General features: G+C 46.6%; 2 protein-coding genes across 2 annotated transcripts in view; one reads left to right on the plus strand and one right to left on the minus strand.

Moving 5' to 3' along the window:
- Nucleotides 1–24: 24 nt before the first annotated feature.
- On the plus strand, nucleotides 25–9,868 carry NUP88 (nucleoporin 88). Its single transcript, XM_053961437.1, has 17 exons — nucleotides 25–258; nucleotides 726–895; nucleotides 1,501–1,626; nucleotides 1,845–1,931; nucleotides 2,633–2,809; nucleotides 3,776–3,959; nucleotides 4,373–4,523; nucleotides 5,137–5,235; nucleotides 5,357–5,447; nucleotides 5,783–5,884; nucleotides 6,760–6,918; nucleotides 7,369–7,494; nucleotides 8,027–8,092; nucleotides 8,333–8,413; nucleotides 8,740–8,866; nucleotides 9,224–9,342; nucleotides 9,645–9,868. The coding sequence occupies exons 1-17, from the start codon at nucleotides 25–27 to the stop codon at nucleotides 9,706–9,708; spliced, it is 2,163 nt and encodes a 720-aa protein (XP_053817412.1). The 3' UTR covers nucleotides 9,709–9,868.
- Nucleotides 9,869–10,074: 206 nt separating this feature from the next.
- Nucleotides 10,075–21,330, minus strand: part of RABEP1 (rabaptin, RAB GTPase binding effector protein 1) — a 47,596-nt gene continuing 36,340 nt past the window's right edge. Inside the window, exons 12-18 of the mRNA XM_053961217.1 lie at nucleotides 20,069–20,167; nucleotides 18,517–18,657; nucleotides 17,664–17,853; nucleotides 17,337–17,392; nucleotides 16,808–16,906; nucleotides 15,890–16,006; nucleotides 10,075–13,943 (exon numbers count right to left, since the gene is read on the minus strand). Coding sequence (XP_053817192.1) covers nucleotides 13,842–13,943; nucleotides 15,890–16,006; nucleotides 16,808–16,906; nucleotides 17,337–17,392; nucleotides 17,664–17,853; nucleotides 18,517–18,657; nucleotides 20,069–20,167 — 804 coding nt within the window. The 3' untranslated portion in view covers nucleotides 10,075–13,841. The remainder of the gene's footprint in view (nucleotides 13,944–15,889; nucleotides 16,007–16,807; nucleotides 16,907–17,336; nucleotides 17,393–17,663; nucleotides 17,854–18,516; nucleotides 18,658–20,068; nucleotides 20,168–21,330) is intronic.

A 21,330-nucleotide genomic window follows, 5' to 3' on the forward strand; every position in this document is an offset into this window, starting at 1 on the left:
GTCAGGGCGGCGGCGCGCGGGGCGATGGCGGCCGAGTGCGGCCCGGCGGAGCAGTGGCGCGCGGCGCTGCCGCAGCACGCGCTGTTCGGCCGGCTCCGCGAGCGCGCGCCCGCCGCCCCCCGCCCGGCGCGGCTCCGCGACCTCCTGTGCGGGCTGGGCTCCGACCTGCTGCTCTGGGACGGGCCCGCCGCCGCCCTGCTCGCCGTCGGCCTGCGCCGCCTCGGCGGCACCGACCCTGCCGCGCTCGGCCGGTACCAGGTGCGGCCCGCGCCCAGGGACGGGGCGAGGGGATGGAGGGCCGAGGGGGGGGGAACTGAAGGGAGCAGGGGCTGAGGCGGGCGGTGTGAGGGAACTGGGGGGGCTCTGAGGGGATAAGGAGGTGGGGGCGTTCGGGGTGTGAGGGGATGAGGGGTCGTGTAGGGAGGGGCTGGGTGCGAGGGGCCGTGAGGAGAGGAGGGGGTGTGAGGGGCTGGGCGGACCGTGCGGGAAGAGGGGCGTGAGGGGCTGCGAGGTGTGAGGCGAGGAGAGCCATGGTGGGCACGGGGCTGAGGGTGTCTGTTCCTTGAAGGAGCGTCATCATCCCTCAGCCCGCCCTGGGGTGTCCTTCCGCAAGGAACCCACCGCTTTGTGCCTCGTTCCGTGCCGTGAAAATCATCCAAAATAAAGATGAGCAGTACTTCCGTCAGTGAACGGCTTGTGCTTCCCTGTAACATTTCTGTTTTCAGACTCTCCTGTGCATAAACCCGCCCCTTTTCGACGTGCACCAGACGCTGCTGAGCCCCGCCCAGCACCATGTGGCGCTCATTGGTACCAAGGGGCTCATGGTGCTGGAGCTGCCCAAACGCTGGGGCAAGAATTCTGAGTTTGAAGGTGGGAAATCCACCGTGAACTGCAGGTGTGTGAGACCTCAGGTGGTTAATGACACCCTTGTCCTGCCGCTCTTCCTCCACAGCCTCCCTTTCTTTGGGTTAGGTAGATACAGAAGGCACTGGTGGAAGGTACAGGTTGTATTGGGGTTGTGGTGCAGTCACAAATGAAATTAGTTTGGCTCAAATACTTGCTGCTTGTCAAGTGACCCAAATAAATGATCTTCTAAACTTGCTGCAATTGCTGAGGAGCAATTGCTGAGGAGCGAGACGCTCCTCTAGTATTCTCTACCTTTTCACAGAATCACAGAATGCTTTGAGTTGGAAGAGACCTTAAAGGCCAGCAAGTTCCAAGTCCTGCCATGGACAGGGACACCTTCCACTAGGACCAGGTTGCTCCGAGCCCTGCCCAATGTGGTCTTGGACATGTCCAGAGATGGGGCAGCTAAAAGCAGATGTTTGGAGAGAAATAACAGAGGGCTTCAAGTTAAAGCTGCTTTCCAACTTTCAGAGTAGTACAGATAAAGACTCTGAAACCTTTTCATTGTGTCTCTAGCTCTTCTTGCCCCCACTTGCCTTTAGAAGTAGCTCGTGTGTTTCTGGTCACAGTGCAAGTTTCTGCTCTGTATTCCAGCACCATTCCTATTGCGGAACGGTTCTTCACCAGCTCAACATCCCTGACTCTAAAGCATGCAGCCTGGTACCCCTGTGACACCATGGAGCCCCACATTGTGCTCTTGACATCAGATAACACCATAAGGTAAGCTCCATTTGTGATTGATTATCTGAAGCGTGGTTTTTTTGTCATGTCCAGTCTTAATTTGTCACTTAATTTGCATCCTGCCGTTTTTACCAGAGTTAGCATTAAAAAAGTAGGATGGGAGGAATTTCAGACTGAGAGTGGCTGATGTTCCTGTGTCAGCAGGGAATGTGCAGCACTGCCAGCAGAGTGAACATGGCTGCTGTTTCTTTGCCCAGGTTTTACAGTCTGAAGGTGCCTCACACACCCATCAAAGTGATTGTGCTTTCGGACACTGAGGAGGAGACTCTTACAATCAAAACAGGGTTGGTGTGGCTTCTTGTATTTTGAAATGCTTTTGTGGAGTAAGCTCAGTATTCTCAGTTGTGTTTTTAATGAATAAGTGATAAATGTGCCTGAAAATCTCATATGAATTCTGTAGTGCTAGCAATTCTTCACTGCAGAGTACCTACACTTTTCCATCTTCTTTCTCTTCTTTCTCTTCTTTCTCTTCTTTCTCTTCTTTCTCTTCTTTCTCTTCTTTCTCTTCTTTCTCTTCTTTCTCTTCTTTCTCTTCTTTCTCTTCTTTCCTCTCCCCCATCCTTCTAAAACAAAGTGGTGACAAACTGTATAGTCAAGTGTTTGTCAGAGTAGCAGCTTCAAAAACACATGTTGACGTTAAGATGGGGTTAAGAAGGGGTTTTTGAATGAGGAATGTAGAAAATAGATTATCTTTTTGTTTCCCTCTTGGCCTGGTTGGAAACAGAACTCTCGCAGCACAGAGTGGTGTCCCTCACAGGAAGTACCAGAACCCCTCTTGTGTCCTCTGAAGCTGTGGGGCACTGCAGAACCCATGTGCCATGCCTGGGGTGTCACTTACACCCTTCCATTGCTGGCAGTGGCGCGTGGCAGGGCACTGCTGGGTGGGATGGGGGTTTGGCAGGGGTTTGGCAGCACATCCCTCAGGGCCACGTTAAACATTGTGCTCTCAGTCCTCGCTGACCCCACTGGTTCTGCCCTGTCCCAGGAGAGCCTACACAGCGTCCCTGGGCGAGACGGCCGTGGCCTTCGACTTCGGGCCGCAGGTGCCGGTGCCGAAGCACGTCCTGGGCCAGCGTGGCAGCGAGGAGGTGCTGGGCTACCCCCTGTACATCCTCTACGAGAATGGAGAGACCTTCCTCACCTACATCAGCCTGCTCCAGAGGTAGGCTCTGACCCCCAGGGCTCACAGGGTGCTTGGATATACGGTGCTGGGGTGAGAGAGTCACCTCTCAGCCTGGCTGGGACTCTGTGAGGGATGCTGGGCTGACTTATCTTCTGTCTCTGTGGCAGTGCTGACAGACTGGAATCCAAAACCAGTGTGTCATCCTTTCTCATCCAAACATTATGGGTGCAGCTTCCACTGCTCAGAATGCACTGTGCATTATTTACCACCAGCAATCTGATATGAAGACACAGGGCTGTAAAAAGATCAGTGGGTCTAAGGCTGTTCAGTGTATTTTGTGGCCTTCAGTTCACAGCACAGACATCCTTAGCTTTGGATGAGGCTCATTGAGCCAGGGGCATCCTAGGAAAAGAAATATCTGAAGAGCATAGGGGGATCTTAGAACAGGCATGTTCTGCAATGGAAAGTCAGGATGATTAATCAAGCATATAAACATGCTACAAGAAGGAATTACTTTAGAAAACTGAGAAGATGGTGCAAGACTTACAAGTTTGATCTTGTGTAGCTGAATATTAGAGAGGGTGGTACTTGGGTTAGAAGCAGCTCTGTGTGCCTCATCACTGAAGAGATTTGTCTGCAGGCAGTGAGATGGCCTTAGTCCATCTGAAGTTCTGCCCAAAGAAATGCCACAGCACAAAATGCTGCTTGTGAAGTGCAAGAAACCAGCTGAGTAATCATTAACTTGAGCTTCCCATGAGTACTTTGTGTTCTTGTATGAAAATGTTTCCTCTTGAATTTTTGCAGTGTAGCTTTGGTTGGTTTCAAAGCATAAAATGTAATAAAATGAGCTCTGATTTCTCCTCTGAGATCTCCGCCAAGGAGCTGCAGGTCAGACTTGCAGTCTGCAGAAGTCTATTGGGAATTAGAACTCCAAGCCATTGTTTGACAGCTGTGGGAAGTCCCCTTGCAGAGCTGGTGCTGAGAACAAACCCATCTTCCTTGCAGCACGGGCAGCCTGGGGAAGCTGCTGGGCCCCCTGCCCATGCACCCGGCTGCCGAGGACAACTACGGCTACGACGCCTGCGCCGTGCTGTGCCTGCCCTGCGTTCCAAACATCCTGGTCATTGCCACCGAGTCGGGAATGCTCTACCACTGCGTGGTGCTGGATGGAGAGGAGGACGATGAGCAGGTACTTGTCCTGCTTTGGGTTTTTTTTCTGTAGGCATTTTTATTTCTTTAATCCAAGTTCCCAGCTGCAAGGTGGCAGGATGCCTGGAAGTGTGTGCCAAGTGCCAAAGCTGCATTCTTTTGGAATGAGGTAGTGAGTCTTTCTCCTGTTTCAGCCAGTCCCTGTGGCTCCCTGACACTTTTATTTTAACTCCCAGTCCTGGGTACCCTGACAGTAGATCAGTTTTTGATTAAATATACTAGGATCTAATTTAAGGAGGATTTTCTAAGAAACCCTGGGTCTGAGTTAATTTTTTTAAGTAAACTTGAACTACATTCCTTGACAATTAAAACTCATAGCTCTTTCTTGATGCTGTTTATGTTGGCATTCCTATTTAAGTGATGTCTGACAGAAAAATTCAATGCTCTTTACAGTCAGAAAAGTCCTGGGACCCAAGATCTGATCTTATTCCTTCCCTTTACGTGTTTGAATGTGTTGAGCTGGAACTTGCACTGAAACTGGCGACAGGAGATGAGGAAGATCCTTTGGAGTCTGACTTCTCTTGCCCAATCAAGCTGCACCGAGGTAGGGTTGTTGTTCAGCTCCTGGCTTTTTATTCCATGTGTTTAGGATCCAGTTATTTGCATGTTCTCACTGGTGTCAGACAAACAGGGGGTCAGAGTAAGGATTTGCCTGATGCCCTCAATAAAGGAGCAAGCCTGGGAGGGGCTCCAGTGTTGGCTCAAGGGCAGATTACACATGGTCAGTACTAAATTCTGTCATCTGAGGGTTATAAAGTAGAAGTTTCTGCATCTGTGCTGACCAATGAGTGTGAGGGAATGCTGTGGAGAGAGTGATCCTGAGGGAAGGATCTGCTTATCCCATGGAATTGGGGGCAGGACAAAGTGTCTGTCTGGATCTTTGGGAGCAAGCAGCTTGGCAGAGTGCTGATCTGCTAGTTTTAATAATCTGCCATTGAAAACCTATCTGATTGATGCAGATGTGGTCTGATAGGAAGGGTTCAAAACAACTCATCAATATTTTAGACTCTAACACATGTACTTCTGTTTCTGGTGCTTGCACTAAGATGTTAAAGCTGACTGACACTAAGTTGATACACAGGATCAGCAGTGCAGGTGTGAAGGGTGAGTTTTTCTCAGTTCAGTGCCATGTCTTATATTTTCTCCTTCAATTTCAGATCCCAAATGTCCCTCTAGATACCACTGCACACATGAAGCTGGTGTCCACAGCGTGGGCTTGACATGGATCAATAAACTGCACAAATTCCTTGGTTCAGGTGAGTGAGGGAAGTGGGGAACAGATGAACATCTGCCAGTAACAGGCTGGTGGAATCAGGTACTACTGAATTCCTCACCCTGCAGAGGGGATCTGATGCATCCTGACGTGTCTCCTTGTAGATGAGGAAGACAAAGACAGTTTACAAGAGCTGGGAGCAGAACAGAAGTGCTTTGTTGAACATATTCTTTGTACAAAACCACTGCCATGCAGGTAAAAAAACAAACCCTTTCTCAATTGCTTTCAAGTTGGGAACTTGCTATGGAAAATATTTATGATTTGTCATCTTTTGCTGCATTCTTGCCATTAAAATAAGCTCAAAAGATTTCAAACAATACAACTGAGCAATTTGTGTATCAGGATTCTTTCGGCACAGTTAGGGTAGTAGCTTAAATTCTTGTGTTTCTGTCTGAAAATCACCTGTCAGACCAGCAGAAATTTTCACTTCCATTTACCTGACCTTGGAGCATTTCCAAAAGAGTGAACATGCACAACGTCAGGAACAAAGAACTTTCCTGACTGGGTAATTTTTGTGTTCTTCCCTTCAGGCAGCCTGCTCCAATTAGAGGATTTTGGATCGTTTCTGATGTCCTGGGGCCCACAATGATTTGCATCACCAACAGCTATGAGTGCATTACAAGGCCTCTCTTGTATGTGGTTCTCAGTTGGAAGTCCATGACTGCATGGGAAAGATATTCCTATTTTTCAATTAATCTTTGATTGTTTCACCCCAGGGTTCTGCACCTTTTAGGACACACAGTGAAGTTTTGCTTTCTGAACACTCGCTGAGCACTGAAGTGTTACTGTAGTAGTTACCTACTGCTGATGAGGTGTTTGTAGGGGATATAATTAATCAGGTCACTTCTAGTGAGTATTAGGACAAAAAAAATGTTCTTGATGGTACTATTGAGGTTTTTCAGTAGTGTGGATATTCTTAATGGGCTGCTGAGGTTATGTGTGCCTGAAAGGGGGAAAAAAAGAAGCAGGATTTTCGTTTGTGCTTCCGTTACTTTGTTTGGAGGTGGTGGCAAAGATACAGAGTGGTGTAAATGTGCATTTGCACAATGAAATGAACACCTTGAGGGGGTGACACTATTTTCAGCTTATTTTTTGCTGGACACTGTTTAAGGTAGGACAGGTACCATCAGCAGAGCCAGTGTTAATAACAGGTTCTCCTACAGACCTTTTATTTATTTCACTGTTTCCACACAGGTGGGCAGTGACTGGGCAGAGTGCTTGGTGGAGAAGGTCATGCTGCTGTTCCAGTGCCTGCCTGCAGTTCTGGAACTTTCTTCTCCTTAAGCCAAAGGATACTTATGATTCTTGCTAGTTTGAGCCATGACCAAACAGGTGTGGGGATGTGAGCTTTACCTGCCCTGCTGGGGCTGGATTTACCGCATAACTGAAACAGCTGCTCTTAGAGCCCCCTGCAGTAACACAGGAACTCCACAGTGGAGGAGTTCCTCTGGCCTGGTTTCAGTTTGAGTGGTCTGACTGTGTTCTCCCTTGTGCTGCTGTGTGGCAGAAGCACTGTCCATCCTGCCTCCCCTCCCCTGCTGTGCACCAGCGAGGACAAGGACCTGGCCGTGTCCCCGCTGCGCATCGTGGCCGAGTCGGAGCATTCCTTCGAGAAGCACATCCAGGGCATCCTGCAGCGCAGCTCTGCCAACCCCCTGCATCTCAAGTGAGCAGAATGTGTTTTCCTGGGCCACCTGGAGGGGGAACGCTTGGCAACAGTGGGCGTTGGCCATCTCCTATTGAACAGCACGTGGCCTTAGGCATGGCAGTGCTGGGGCACAGCTCCTGCCACTGACTGGTGCCTGTGTCCCTGTGGGGATGGCATCCAGCCCAGTGATGGTGCAGGCTGGGAGGGGATCACCTGGCTCCAGTCTCTTGCTCAAAGCAGGGCTGCCTTCAGCTGATGAGGTTCTCATTGTTTGGCCCATTCCATTTGGAGTATCTTAAGCTACCCTGGGATTTCCTCATATAAAAAAAAAATATTTTTAGCAAAGGGATTTCATTGTAATCCCTCACTTCATAACAGACCTCCCCCTGAGCTTTACCATAAACACTGGGAGTGGTTTAGCCTTTCAAAGGAACATATTAGTAAGATGGCAAAAATCTCAATCTTAAGATCTGCAGATAAAGATGCTGCTCCTCCCCCTGAAGAATGCCTTCAGCTCCTCAGCAGAGCCACCCAGGTGTTCAGAGAGGAATATATACTGAAACAGGACCTGGCAAAAGAGGAAATTCAGCAAAGGTAATGCAGAACTCATAAAAATGTGCTGGCCAATGTCTCTGTGACAGAGCAGCACTAAATACTGAGCACTCACCCTGCTCTGTGGGTCTAATCCTCGTGAATGAGTAAATGTACTAAATGTAAAACTAATAATGAATACCAAAACTTAAAACTGAGTTATCAGGAAAAGCAGGGGTGAGTTTAATAGCTGATCTCTGTAGTGGCTTATAGAGGAAGAAAAAAATGGTAAACACACACACAGATAAAATACTTTTCTTGTGGTGTTCTCTGCCTGCCTGGGCCTGTGGGTGGCAGGAAATCTGACCTCAGCACTAATCCTGACAAAGGAAAATTGCCTTAAGTCTCTGCTGCTTCAAATCCTTGTCAGTTATTTACAATATACCATTAGACCAAAATGGGAGGTTTTTTTTCTTACAACTGCCCTTTTTCAGTGTCTTTAGTTCTTCCCACTCCCAGCATTTTCTCTGTGGTGTAGATCCTGATTCACCTCATTGCAAGTGGTTTGATTATTTTTTCTATGTGTTTACTTCAGAGTGAAGCTGCTATGGGGACAGAAAAAGAAACAACTGGAGGATCTGAATTACTGTCGAGAGGAGAGGTGAGTTGAACCTGTCTCTTTTATCAATTCAAACCTCAGGAATGATGCACCTTGTGGTGGTGGCTTGGACAAGGCCCTGTGTGGAACAGGTGACAAGTGAAGGCATTCCCAGCCACAGTGAAGCCTGCAGGTTTGCTCCCTCCTCCAGCTGGCTTCTTCAGCTTCCTTGTCCTATTCCCACACCCTGGCTTGTCCTGTGTGTGGATCTGAAGTAAGGAACTGTTTCTTCCTCACCTTAAGGAAAAGTTTGCGTGAAATGGCCGAGCGCTTGGCTGACAAGTATGAGGAAGCCAAAGAGAAGCAAGAAGACATCATGAACAGGTGAGTGCACACGGGGCTCTATTTCACCTCACAGCACCTGATGTTAAACAGAGTTTGCAGGCGTGGTAGAACAGAGTGGGCAGGACCTGCTGCACTGGTTAGTGACAAGACTGGGCTTCTGAAATTCCCTGTGCTGGGGCTTGGTGTCATCTGTCTGCAGGCCCAGCCTGAGCCAGCCCCATGCTCAGAAATGCCACCTGAGACCAGCTGGAAGGGGAAGGTGAAGCCCCTGAGACTTGGGAAGCATGGCCAAAGCACCAGGCTGCAGGTGTTTGAGCGGAGCTGGGTACCAGGGAAGTTAACTCAGACATTTCTTGCTTTCAAAGGATGAAGAAAGTCCTTCGGAGTTTCCACTCCCAACTTCCTGTTCTATCTGACACTGAAAAAGATATGAAGAAGGAGCTGCAGACAATCCATGACCAGCTGCAGCACCTGAGCAATGCTATCAGACAGGTGAGAGGAGGAATGTCTTGGCTGGGAGGTTCCTGACAGCTCTTCCCTCAGTGCTGACAGACGAGTCCTGCCAACAAAGTGATGCTGAACTTGTGTTAATTAGCAGTAATGTACTAAAGGGGCTTTGGGAATACAGACAGAACCTTTGCACACACTGTAAGCCCTCAGAGAGCTCCCTCTTCCTCAACCTGGCAGGGACATTTCTTCTCTTTCTGGAAAGTGCAAAAGCAGACAGATTTGACCCCAAAAAGAACCAATTAATTGCAGTACAACACAGCAGTCTGTAATTAACAAGCTTCCACTGTGGCAGGCAGGACCAGCACTGATTGGGGCCTTCTCTTTTCTCCTCAACTCCAGGTGAAAATGAAAAAGGAATACCAACAGAAACAGATGGAGAAGGGGCGAAGCCCCCGCAAACCCAGCATCAGCCTCAGTGCCTACCAGAGCAAGTGCATCCAGGCTGTCCTGAGAGAGGAGTAAGTGCAAGCTGGGCTCCTCCTGAGGAACCTGAGCCCTGGCACTCACGTTCAGTTCAGGTGTCTCAGGTGTCATTTAAGCCGTGCTGCAGGAGGGGCTGGGGGAGAGGGACTGAAGCACAGGACATGCAGCTCCTGAGAGCAGCACTTTGAGCACAAGTATGGAAGTGCTTTTTGCCCCAGGATCCCAGGGCAGTCTGCAATCCAGCCGGGGATGACAGGCACTGCTCCTACCATCTGAAGTGTTTCCCTTCCTGCTTAGTTCTGGGCACCCTTTTGACTTGGGTTATTTTTTCTTGAAGGGGAGAGCACATCCGGGAGATGGTGAAGCAGATCAATGACATCAGGAGCCACGTGAACTTCTGACGTGCCCCTGGAGAGGACCCTGCACCCAGAGGCTGGATGAGCTTCACCTGTCCCTGGTGTTCCCCCTTGTATATTTACCATTTGTATGTTGAACAATACACCTTTTACATATTATTTTGTAAAGAATTGTGAAATAAAATACTTTTGATATGACTCCTCACATGGTGTAGTTTTTGTTTTTGTCATGGGCAGGGGACGTGCTGCAGGTGTTTTATATTCAGGGTGTAAAAGGATAATTCTTGCAGCTGTGGGGATTGCTCCCTGGGGTTATCCTGGGATTGTCTCCCACCCTTGTTCCCACAGGGGTTCCCTGGGGGGAGGCTGTGGCAGGAGGCAGAGAAAGACCAGAGCCGTGCACACACACACTTCAGCAGCTTTTTTTAATTTGGAACACTTTCTCCATAAAGGACACACCTTCAGTACAGTTAACAAATGGTTACACTGGAATCCTGGAGACAGCAGAATTCTACACCCACGATTGCACAGGACACCAATGGCTTGGCTCACTGGAATGCAGTATTGACTTCCAAACACTCTTTGCCTTTTGCAAAAGATGGCTCTGGAGTCCTTCTTGCCATTACAAGGCCAATTCAGTCTCTGCTGTAGACAGACTCTAGTGGACAGTAAGTAATTGTTGTCCCTCCCCCTGCCCTTGGGAAAGGTGCCATGGTGAAGCTCAGGGGGGGACAGGAGTTACTGCACTGCTGAAACAGGGGCGGCACTGCTGGGGAGGGACCGGGTACCAGACATGCTGCAAGAACACTTTGTACAGGTTAAGACTATACGGGTACAGGAATGCAGACAGAACTCCACCTGGGCCCTGGTACAGCTTCCACCAACAGCTCAGCCCCTGTCACAGCTGAGCAGTGACACTGCCTGAGACAGGAGAACCCACCCCGGCCCCAGCCGCGCTCCACAACACCCAGAACTGGAAGGAAGAGCATCTGTTTTCTCATGTTCATGAGCAGCAACACCAGAATCCATCATCCAGTGAGTATCTACACCAAGAGCTTTTCCTACATTTACAGTCTTTTAAATTTGCTCTGCAAATTTGGCACACACTGTCTTGTTTTGCTTTTAAAGGCCCGTTTGAGTTCAGCAGAAGCTCAGTTGCTGCTGCTGAAGCTTTGCTGTCCTTCCCCCAGGAGGGACAGCAGTTTGCAGGGAGCACATCTCCCACCACTTCTGTGAACAGCCAGGGTTCCATCTTCAAACTGAATTGTTTAAAAGTCTGACATGACAGCAGTTGGTGAAAAAGGGTGACTTGTGTTCCAACACTAAAATGGTCACAGCTGTTACTGAGACAGGAGCACAGGTGTTGGGGTGCGTGATGGAACAGGGAGGTGAAAAGGAAAAACCATGCAAGAACTGCCTGCCCTCCTCTCCACACCAAAAGAAGTTCCTTCAGGGACTTGTGCAGTGCCTGGTTCACAAACAAGGAAAAGCACACAGTGCACACCCTCCAGGCCTGCAGATCTGCCTTTGGAACAGCTCCACAGGCCCCGGGGCTACCAAGGAGCCCAAACCAATTGCCCCACTCGCCTCCTTCCTGCCAGGCTGCAGCCATGACCTCACCCTGACACCACCACACCTGGGGAAAGCTGTGCCCATGAGCCATAAAAACACACCAAGGAAAAGCCCCCCAGCCCTGGACCACCTGAAAGGCTCTGAGCCAGCACAGCCAGGGCTGTTCAGAGCAGACAGGGCTGCTGAGAACAGGCCAGACCAGTAAGGGATGCTGGAAGGCCAGGAACAGCCCCTTCCCTGCTCTCTCGCACTGGGACCATCCAGAAACACAACTAAAAAGTATTTTACTGTGAAAGACTTCAAGGTGCAGTTCCTAAAGCACTCAGCTTGCTGAAGAGGGTACAGAATGTGGTGTCATTTTGCCATACAGGTGGCTTCCTTACACCTCCTGCACAGGTGAAGTAGCCCCCAGTTACAGTAACTAACCCTGTAACCTGTTACACGGTAATTTTTGGAAAGGGAGGGTGGGAACAGAGAAAAAGCTTTCCTTTCTGTTCTGCAGCTCCTACTAAAGGCCTGTAGTTTTGTCTCCAAAGTCTACCCAGCCATTGGAAAACTGAATGAAAATATCTGGTCCTGGATTGATGCATCAGGACCTGGCTGCTGTCACCCACAGTTCAGCAAATAGTGAGGAAGAGTAAAAAATCCCTAATCTGGTAATAGCCAAATAAGACTCCAGCCACACTTCAACGTTCCCTTTATGTGACAGTAAGTGTCATCCCTAGACATGAGAGCTCTGCCATCTGTTAGTCATTACTAAGGTGGGAAAATTACTTTTGGGTGTCAGGATTATGAAGGGAATTAATTGCTAGGGTGAATAAAATGCTTTAATTCTTGTAATGAGTGGCAAGGAATTGAGCTTGTATGATGCTTTTTTGGCTGTTTTTAAGGCATTCCTCTTCAAAACCACTGGTTCTGACTTTATGTCAGTAGCAGGATATACACTGCTAAAAATAGGATCTAAGCACTTAAAATATAGAATCATGTGCATTGCAGTTTGGAGCATTTTCTGTCACTTTTGAAGGTGATGAAGAAAAGCAGATCTCTGGCCAAGTATATGAAGAAAAAAACATCAAGGAATGGAGGAAAAACTAAGAAGTTTTGGACAGCTGGATCTGCTCCTTCAGCCTCCTTTTAACTGAGTTGTGAAGTTCAAGAATTGGGTTTGTACCACCAGGATCATCAACACCTGCAACAGCTCAGGAATCCATCCAGCTGCGTGCATGGAACTCCAGCAGTGCAGGAGGAGGAGGAGGAGGAATGCTCGTGTTACCTCTGGACATTTATAGAACAAGAAACCCAAACCTGGCAACTGAGTGATCACAAGAATTTCCTGCCTCTGCTGCCACATTACTCAGTGTAAATTAACTGTCTGGGGCAGAACCAGGGGACAGCACAGGAGCCACCTCTGAGCAGTGCAGGACACCAAAGAGCTGCACTGCCCCCTCCAAGCTGCAGCAGCACAATTCTGCAGCTCCTGCACATCTGTGCCCTGACCAGGAGTGTCTGGCAGTGGTTCCCTGTGTGCTGACACGAGGCTGACCTGGCAGAGGGGTCAGGAACAGCTCCACCCAGCACCTGCCCTCCAACACCTTCCCCAGAGAGCTCCTGCCTTCACACCTCGTGCCACCCCCAGGGCAGAGCACACCTGCACCACCTCTGGCCAATGCTCAGACATGCACAAGACTTTTACCAGCTTTCTGCTGTTTGGGCTTTTTGTTTTTTGCTTGTTTTTTTGGTTTTTCTTTTCCACAGAGAAGGGATTCCAGGCACTGCTCCGCTTTAGGAGATGAGAAACAACCGGTTGTAGCTCCATATTCTAAATTACATTTGTGAAAAGAGATTACAAAACAGTGCATTTCTTGTGCTTTTCTTTCTGTATCTGAATTCAACAGAAAAATGGCAAGGAGTTAAATTCTCAGTACAATGTTCTTTTTCTTTTGGATTAGCATTTATCTGTTCAGGAGATACACAGCTCACTCATATCCACATTTCAGCAGCATTCAGATTCTTCACAGAGCCAATGGTTTTTTAAAAAAAAAGTACTGAGTTATGAAATAAGATCAATATCCAGTGTCCTGCTAATAAAGTCATATTTTAATATAAAATATTCATACAGCATACTCTACACCTCATTCTCTCTGCTAGCTGAATACTGTTACTGACTATTCAAACAGAAAAACTTCAACCACTTTGCTCTTCAACGTTTTGGAGGGACAATAGTTTCCAGCAGCTACTTTGATCACAGTAGTGGGGGAAAGAACAGAGGGAAAGACAGGGGTATATGTTCCAAAACTCTATATTAGGTTACGAAGTCGGCTGAAAGAGGGAAGTTTTTCAGAATGTAAGGACTGATCCCACTCAGTGGAACACGAAACACTGCACTCATTAGTGTTTCCATTAGAAAGTTCTCCTTCCTACACTACAAGTCACCCTTGTGCTCTCTTCCTGCCCAGTACGAAACCTTTTTCCCCTCTAGAAACAAAACTTAAGTCATCGCTCCCCTCTGTTGTCTTCTGCTCTCTCGGTTAGAGTTAAATAATAATTAATGTTGCTATAAAGATGAGTTAAAAACCCCAGCCGCAGCCTCGGAGCCCATGAGGGTGTCATGTTTCAGGGAGCTGATTAATGTCCGTCAGTTTTGTGTCGTTCAGGATTGCACGGATCCTCTCCAGGGAATCTGCCTGCCGGATCCTCTCCAGCTGCACCTGCAGGGAACCAACACAGGCACTGCAGTCAGCAAGGGGCAAGAGCCCAGAGCCAGGCCCAAAGGCCCCAGCCAGGCCCAAAAGGAACCCTCAAAGGATCCAACATCACCAGGTGCTGAAGAAATGCAAGGTGTGAAAGAGCACAAGCTTGATTTGGGCCCAAGAATGGGAGGAAGGAAGACATGAGGCAGTTGTGATTTTACAGTAATTCCCCACTTTCTGGGGGGTTCCAGGCGTGACCAGCACTCCGTGTTTTGTCTCATGTCCTGTCACTGACACTGTACTGGAAAACTGGAGATGTGCAAAGTAAATCTTCCCAGAAGCAGCCCAACATGTGACTTGGAACCTCTCAAGATCACAGCCAAAATGCTCTTGGAGCAAACATCCCACTTCCAGGCTCACTCCTTGCTTTGCTGATAATCCAGTTGAAGCTATTTCTTATCTGCTGAAAATGGGCCCAGCAGAACTGTGGTGAAATCAATGCAAAGAGAGCACAACTGATTTCTTTCTCACGCTCAAACCTTCACCATCTTTGCAACAGGATCTGGGCTTTCAGTGATAAATCCCCAACTAGCATTTAATTGCTTTTTAACCCTTCCTCTGAATTGCTGATAACTAATTTGGCCAGTGGACCCCTCACACAAGGGGTACCTGCCCAGGTTCTCACTGACCAAGCCAGAGAAGGGAATAACCCTGCTAAGAAACCTCCTCCTCCTCCTCTGATGGTCATCTCACACTGTGTACACTGCACATGGCACAAACCACTGCTTAAACTGGAGCACAAACTGATGTGCAGTAACTGCTTAGGGCAGAAAGAAAACACAGAGCTACAGTTCTTACTGAGCTCAAGGTTTACTAAACTACCTGCAAGTTGTGGAAGAGTCCACCACACATCTTCAAAGTGGCGGCTGTTTGCTCTAAGAACTGCATAAAACAGTGCCTGCAGGACTTTAAAACCCAAAAAGCGAGGATGAGGACAAACAAGAAGCAACTTCCCTAGGCAGGACAATTCAATAGTTTCCTTTGTCCTACCAACTCCTCCAGACACAGAGCCAGAGAGGACAGATCTCTATTGTCCATGCAGCTAAACTGTGTCTAGTAAACAAATCTCCCACATTCTGGTGTTAATTTTCCAAGTAAACCTGAATGCTTGACTCACAAAATGTGTAGTTTGAATTCTACTGGATGTCACTGAGAGCCTGGCCAAGGACTCCAAAGAGATGGGGCTGAAATTCATCACCCTCTCTGTGAGCAAAGCTGGAACATACAGGGGGTGCAAACTCTGGAAACACAGATGCTGAAGGTGAGCCCAGTCCAGCCTGGTTTCCCCATGACACTGACAGTCCCTCTGCACACAAACTGCAGCAGAGAACAGCCTGACAAACCAGGATCAGCCTCAGGGACACCCCTGACAAAACTCCTCCCCTCAGCCACCTCTTGGCATCTCACATCAACCACAGGTTCCATGTGGTGGAGGAAATACAAGGGTAACAACAGAGACAATAGCAAGGACATGACTTTTAGAATGTATAAACAGAAAGCAGTAACTGTAACACTAAGAACCATTTCATATCTTCAGATCAAGCAGTAGCAGTTCCTTACTTAGTCCTCAAATATTTGCATCTGAATGATTTGCTACAAAAATATCACATTGGAAGCATCAGGAGATGGACAAGGGAAAACACAGGTCTGGAAGAGTCATCATCTTTGGCCCTGCAGAGTTTCTTTTAGTACAATAACTGAAAGCTGGCTGAAAATCAGAAATCCCAACAGCTTTAATAATAATATCATAGTAGGAATACCCGATCAGTTTATTATGCTAACAAATTCTAAAATAGATCATAAATGCCAACATAAGAAAATTTACAACTGCTATTTCCTATTTTACTCAGCTCTGGAGAAATAATGAAACTAAAGTAGCCCTTACACATTGATTGGACTCTTACCTGAAGTGTCTGAGAAAGCTTTACAAAGTCTCTCTGCACTTGCTCACTGACATCTAATTCAGTCTGCAACCGCTGGGCTTTGTTCTTCTCTTCAAACACCAGCTGCTCAAGGTTGGCCTGAGGAGGAAAAGGTTCTTTTGCTTGAACTGAATAAAAATCAGCAGCTTGTATAAACTGATTAAAGTGTGATACCAGAGGAAAGCAGCACAGCATTCACAGGGCCCTGGCAACAAACTAAACCAGTCTTTCCACACCTCAGTTTTCCAAAGTGCAAAATCAGGAGCTAATACCCATTAACAGGTGCCAAGAGACTGGTTAAAGCATGGAAAAGCCCAGAGTCCTTTAACAGCACCATGAGCAGGGATTTCAAAATACAAAGGCAGAGTTCTGGGTTTTAGTGCATTAAGTTCATGGTTAGGGCAGTAATTTGCTGCTGGCAATGTAACTGTCTTGCTGTCCTGAGCTTTAGTCAGAGAAGTGTTGGGGGAAAGGGCATAAAAAACCAAAACCACAACAAGAGAGGGCAGAGAGTGAGTGCTCAGATCACAATTAATTCACCTGAGTGCTGAAGTAGAGCCCCTTCCTACAGCAACTACAAAAACCATTTCTTCAAAAGCATCAAAGCATCCAAGCCAAGGTTTGGTTATCAGGACACTCCTCAGGAATGTTCCTGAGCCTTCACTTGGGAGGGCAACCCAAGGGATGCTCAGGTCAGCAGCAATTCAGAACCACCAGTGAAATCCCAGTGAAAACAGGGGTGAGGATTTAAACCACATCCAGAGGACATTATTGCCCTGCCAGTTTCTTACCAACATTCAAAAGCTTCTTTTTTTCTTTCTTAGGTTGTGCCACATTCTCTGACACAGCTGCTCATCACAAAAGATGCAGATACACTTCACATCCAGACATCATAGCTACCTTTGCTGCAGTCTCCTTCTTCAGCTGTTCTTCTAGAGCACTCTTTGCCTCCTGCAGACTCTCCAGCTGCTGCAGGTTTTCCTGTGAAGAACTTTCCAACTGTATAATAACAATATTAAAAAAAAATTAACTAAACTTCATAACATTTCCATTTCCCACAATCCCTCCATAAGGAAGTCTAAGTATCTTTCAGATACTTAGGGGACTCAGGGACTCAGAAACACACCTGAATCATCTCTTCTAGGGGTAGAGAAAACACCTGAATAACATCACTTTCTCACCATTTATTTACTTTTGGAGCTGGAGAGAAATATCCAAACCTGACATTTAGGCTAGTATTAGTTAGCAATTAGTTAATCCAATATTTAGGTCACAGATTAATAAAACAGATCAAACACCTTTTAAGGAACAGAACTATGAATGTGTCCTACTCCTACACTGGCATCAAAACAGAAAAAAGAAAAAAACCCTTTATTAAAAAACCCCACACCACCAAACCCAAAAATTCCACAGTGAAAGAGCTCCTTACCTGCTCCTTTTCTGCTTTTATTCTTTCCAGTTCAGCTTTTAAACTGGAAATGGAAGCTGAAAAACAAGAATATTAAAACTTAAATGCAAGAAACACACGAAATTGTTCATACCCTGTTTACTTCTGTTAATATTTAAAGGAGAATTAAGCTCGTGTAACATCAAAGGTACCTCAAAAGCAAACAAATAATTGCACTTTTGTTTTCAGCTGCAAAGATTTGGTGTCTCTGCTTTCAAAAGTGCACAGTATTTAGAATTCAGGTAAGCCTACTGTGCATCTTAATAATTTCTTATATTTCTGTTCTGAGACCATTTAATCTCTGCTCACCTATTTCCTCTTTGCAATTCTCTATTTCCAGCTGTAGAGTTTCTTCTATGTTTTCTTTCAAATATTGTTCAGCTTGGATCTGTTCTTTCAAGAACAGGATCTCTGCCTTCAGCTTCTCCTCGAGGTGATCTGCTGCTGTCCTCACACTGATGATGTCCTCCCGGTACTTGAGGATCAGCTCCCGGAGCTCCTGGATCAAGGATTAGCAGAGATGTGCATTTGTGCCACACCCAGCACTGGGGTATCTGCACAAGGACAAAGCTGGCTGCCCCTGACATCCCAGGATTTAATTCATGCTCCCAGCAAGGGATTAGAGCCACAGTCTGCTTGGCCACGGGAAATTAAAACGTGGCAAACATCCCCATGGGTTTATGATGCTCCCCCTGCCCTTCAGCCCCACCAAATCTTTTAGGCTGAAAGGAAAGGAGTGGCCATGAAAGGGATGATAAGGCTTATTATTATTCAAGGCTTTGGATTATCACTGGTCTTAAGTGGACAGAAGTGACTGACTTCGCTTGAATTACTGAATCAATAGAGTGGGGCTCTGCTGACTGAACACTTGTGTGCCCAGTTGGAAAATGCAGCTTGAACTGGATGAACTGGGCCAAACCCACACTCCAGTGACCACAGAGCAGCTGTCAGGCCACAGTTAGCTGGTTTTACAATCCATCCAACACCCTGAAGCAGCCATGGCGCAGGGGGACCACTGGCTGGCTTTGTCCATCACAGACTTCCAGGGTTAAAATTCCAATTACTGTTTGTGCTACTTGAGACAGCTTTTTGATAAAGAATAATACTCCATTGAGATCAAGTCACAAGCACTGTTGGTGTTAATGATTTAAAAATGTTTTACCTCTGCTGCTTCTGGTAGAATGAAATCTTCCGCCTGCTGTAAGGACACATGCAAGCTGTGTTTTCCTTGAAGACTTTCATTATCTTTTTGCAGTCTCACCAACTCTTCTGAAACCTGCTCCCTTGACTGTGTCAGGACAGCCTACAATGCAAAGAAAAGCATAAATTCACACTTAGGGTCATACTCAGATGTCTTCTGCCCATTTACTACCACTACTTTCAGAAGTCTGGTGAATTGATATTCTGTGTAAAGAAGAGAAACAAAATGATGCTGTGGATCACCACCAGCAGTTCCCTCTTGCCTGGCCTATGCACCAAAAATAAAGACAAGGCCAACTTTAAGGGTCCAGGCAGAGAAGAGGAAGCAAGTGATAAACAAAATACAGCTTTGTTCAGTGTCCCACTTTCCTCTTGTGTTTATCCATTAGCTGGCTGTGCTCATGGAGGGGAAGGAGGGTGGGGAATCACAGGTGCTTTCAGGAGATGGCAGGGATGTTTATTAACACCACCTCAGCACTCAGCTGTAAGAGCAGGTTATCCAAAAACCTGAAATATTCACCCTGAGAGTTTCCATGGTGGGTGTCTGCCTCCCACTGTCCTCCCAAGAGAGCACCAGAACAGCTGATCCCATGGAAAGAAAAAGGATGAAGAGAACACAGCTTTGCTTGCATTACAAAAGAAACAAATTCCAGGAGAGTTTTCCAAGAGGAATGGAAATGGGGAACTTGAGCAATGGCAGGAGCTGTGTTACAGGGGGCAGAAGGAGAAGCTGACTCAGATCAACACATTTTCTGAATCTCCTGCACATCCAACAGATGTGTTCTTATGCAGAGCATCTCTGCCAGCAATGTCCTGATGTGCTGCACATAATCCCTGACCCCAAAAATGCAATGCTGGGGTTCATGAGGATGAATTCTCTTGGTCCCCCACAAATGCTGTGCCAGGGAGGAAAAAAGAAGAAACTTGATTCTGATATAGAAAGGACTGAATTGCTCTAAGGAAGTCAAAGTTAGTTCTTGAACATGAGGATCTCTTCCTATTCTCTGGCTTAATTCCAACAAGATGCTCAAAAATAGTTTTAAAAAATTAGGCTTCCATACATACCTCTCCCTGGGTGTTAGGGCTGCTATTTTAAGTCTGACTTGCAACAACACTGATCATTCATCTCTAAAACCTGAGAAAATATTCACTAATGATGGTTCTTGTGATGAATCCTAAAAAAAAGAGTCTTGAGAAAATCTGCTGTCTTCAGATTTGAGGTGAAGTTGAGATAGCAAAGGGACATGGAATTAGACAATGAACAAGGGGAAAAGAAGCTGGCCAGTGATCTCCCTGCTCCTGAATGTGCAGGAACACAGACAGCAGCACAGAATGACACAAACTGTTCCAGCCCCAGCACTTGCCACCAGAGCTCACTTCCCTTTGCAAGAGAAGATGCTCAGCCCTCTCCAGCCTACCCTGGCTGGGCAGACAAAGCCTTTTACAGACACACTGAGCTCCCAGGCTCAGACAAACAGGGCTGGCCATGGATCTCTGGAATTAACCTGTCTTACCATTTGCTCCTGGACACTTCTCTTGGCTTGCAGAAATGCCTGCTGCAGCTCACTGAGGAAATTCTCTGACTTCTGACATTTGGCCATGAGCAAGGAGATCTTAAAGAAAGAAAACAGACAGATATGTAAGATATAAAGCATGGAACAGATTCTGAAAAAGAAGTAAGTTCTCTTGCCTGTTATTACTACTAATAGGTACTTTGAACTTTCAAACTAAGCCACTGAAGTTTATGGTAATTCTTCACTCAATCAAGCAGGAAAGCAGCTCCAGGCAGTAAGAATGGATGTTGTGTTTCTGCACCAACAATATTTTTATATTCTATTTACCAAACTCTGAATCAACAGCTAATTCTAATAAAATTTACATATAAGCTACTTTGGAAACACTGCAGGGAAACTAAAGACCTTTTTTCTAAGTTTTCAGCATTTTTTGAATTTTTGTACCTTTCTGTGAAAGTACTTTCAAAAACTTTACAAGTCATTCCACAACAACACATGTAAGATTAATCATTATTTAATTAACAGCACCCTGGTACAGCCAGAAGAACATATAAACATGTTTCTGTTGTCTAAGCTGGACTTTGTCTAATGACTTTCTTCAGTAAGAAAAAATACTGGGTGGCATGGAAGAGATAAAGTTCCAGCCCAAGTGAAGTAAATTCAGTATCTGGTACACAGCATCTACCTACTATTGCAAGCTTTAATAGGCCAAAGATGATGACTTTTTTCCTTCTTTTTATTTTTAACTATGTCTACCACCTCTTATATTTGGCTTCATTGTTCCAGAAGAATTAGGTACATATCTCAGACTGAAAAATCTTTCCAATGGGCTATTATTTTAAAGGAGTTCAGTGCCTATTTTGGCCCTGCTAATGCCTGCTCAGCTCCTCATTACTGCATTCTTCACCACAAGTCCATTAACTGGGTGTCAAATGCTGATAAGAGCAGGTGGTGGAACAGAACCACTCTTCTAGCAACGAAGCTGTGCCCAGAGCACAGGGCTCTGCTTGCATGTTTGGGTGATTTCAGACACAGGTCACTCCAAAACTCAAACTCCTACTGCCACTCTGTAATGCATTTCATGATTAGAGATGATATTTTAAGGCCAAATTTGGGTAACACAATATTAGAGACACAATAGATTTATCTAGAAACTGTGACAGCCTCAGGTGGAGGATAACTAACCCTAGAAATTCTCATTTGTGTTGCCTCTACAGCCAGTAGCCCATCCATATCTAAAAAAACACAAGTTCTTGTTACAT

Source organism: Vidua chalybeata, chromosome 20, assembly GCF_026979565.1.
Source record: "Vidua chalybeata isolate OUT-0048 chromosome 20, bVidCha1 merged haplotype, whole genome shotgun sequence".
Classification (NCBI taxonomy): domain Eukaryota; kingdom Metazoa; phylum Chordata; class Aves; order Passeriformes; family Viduidae; genus Vidua; species Vidua chalybeata.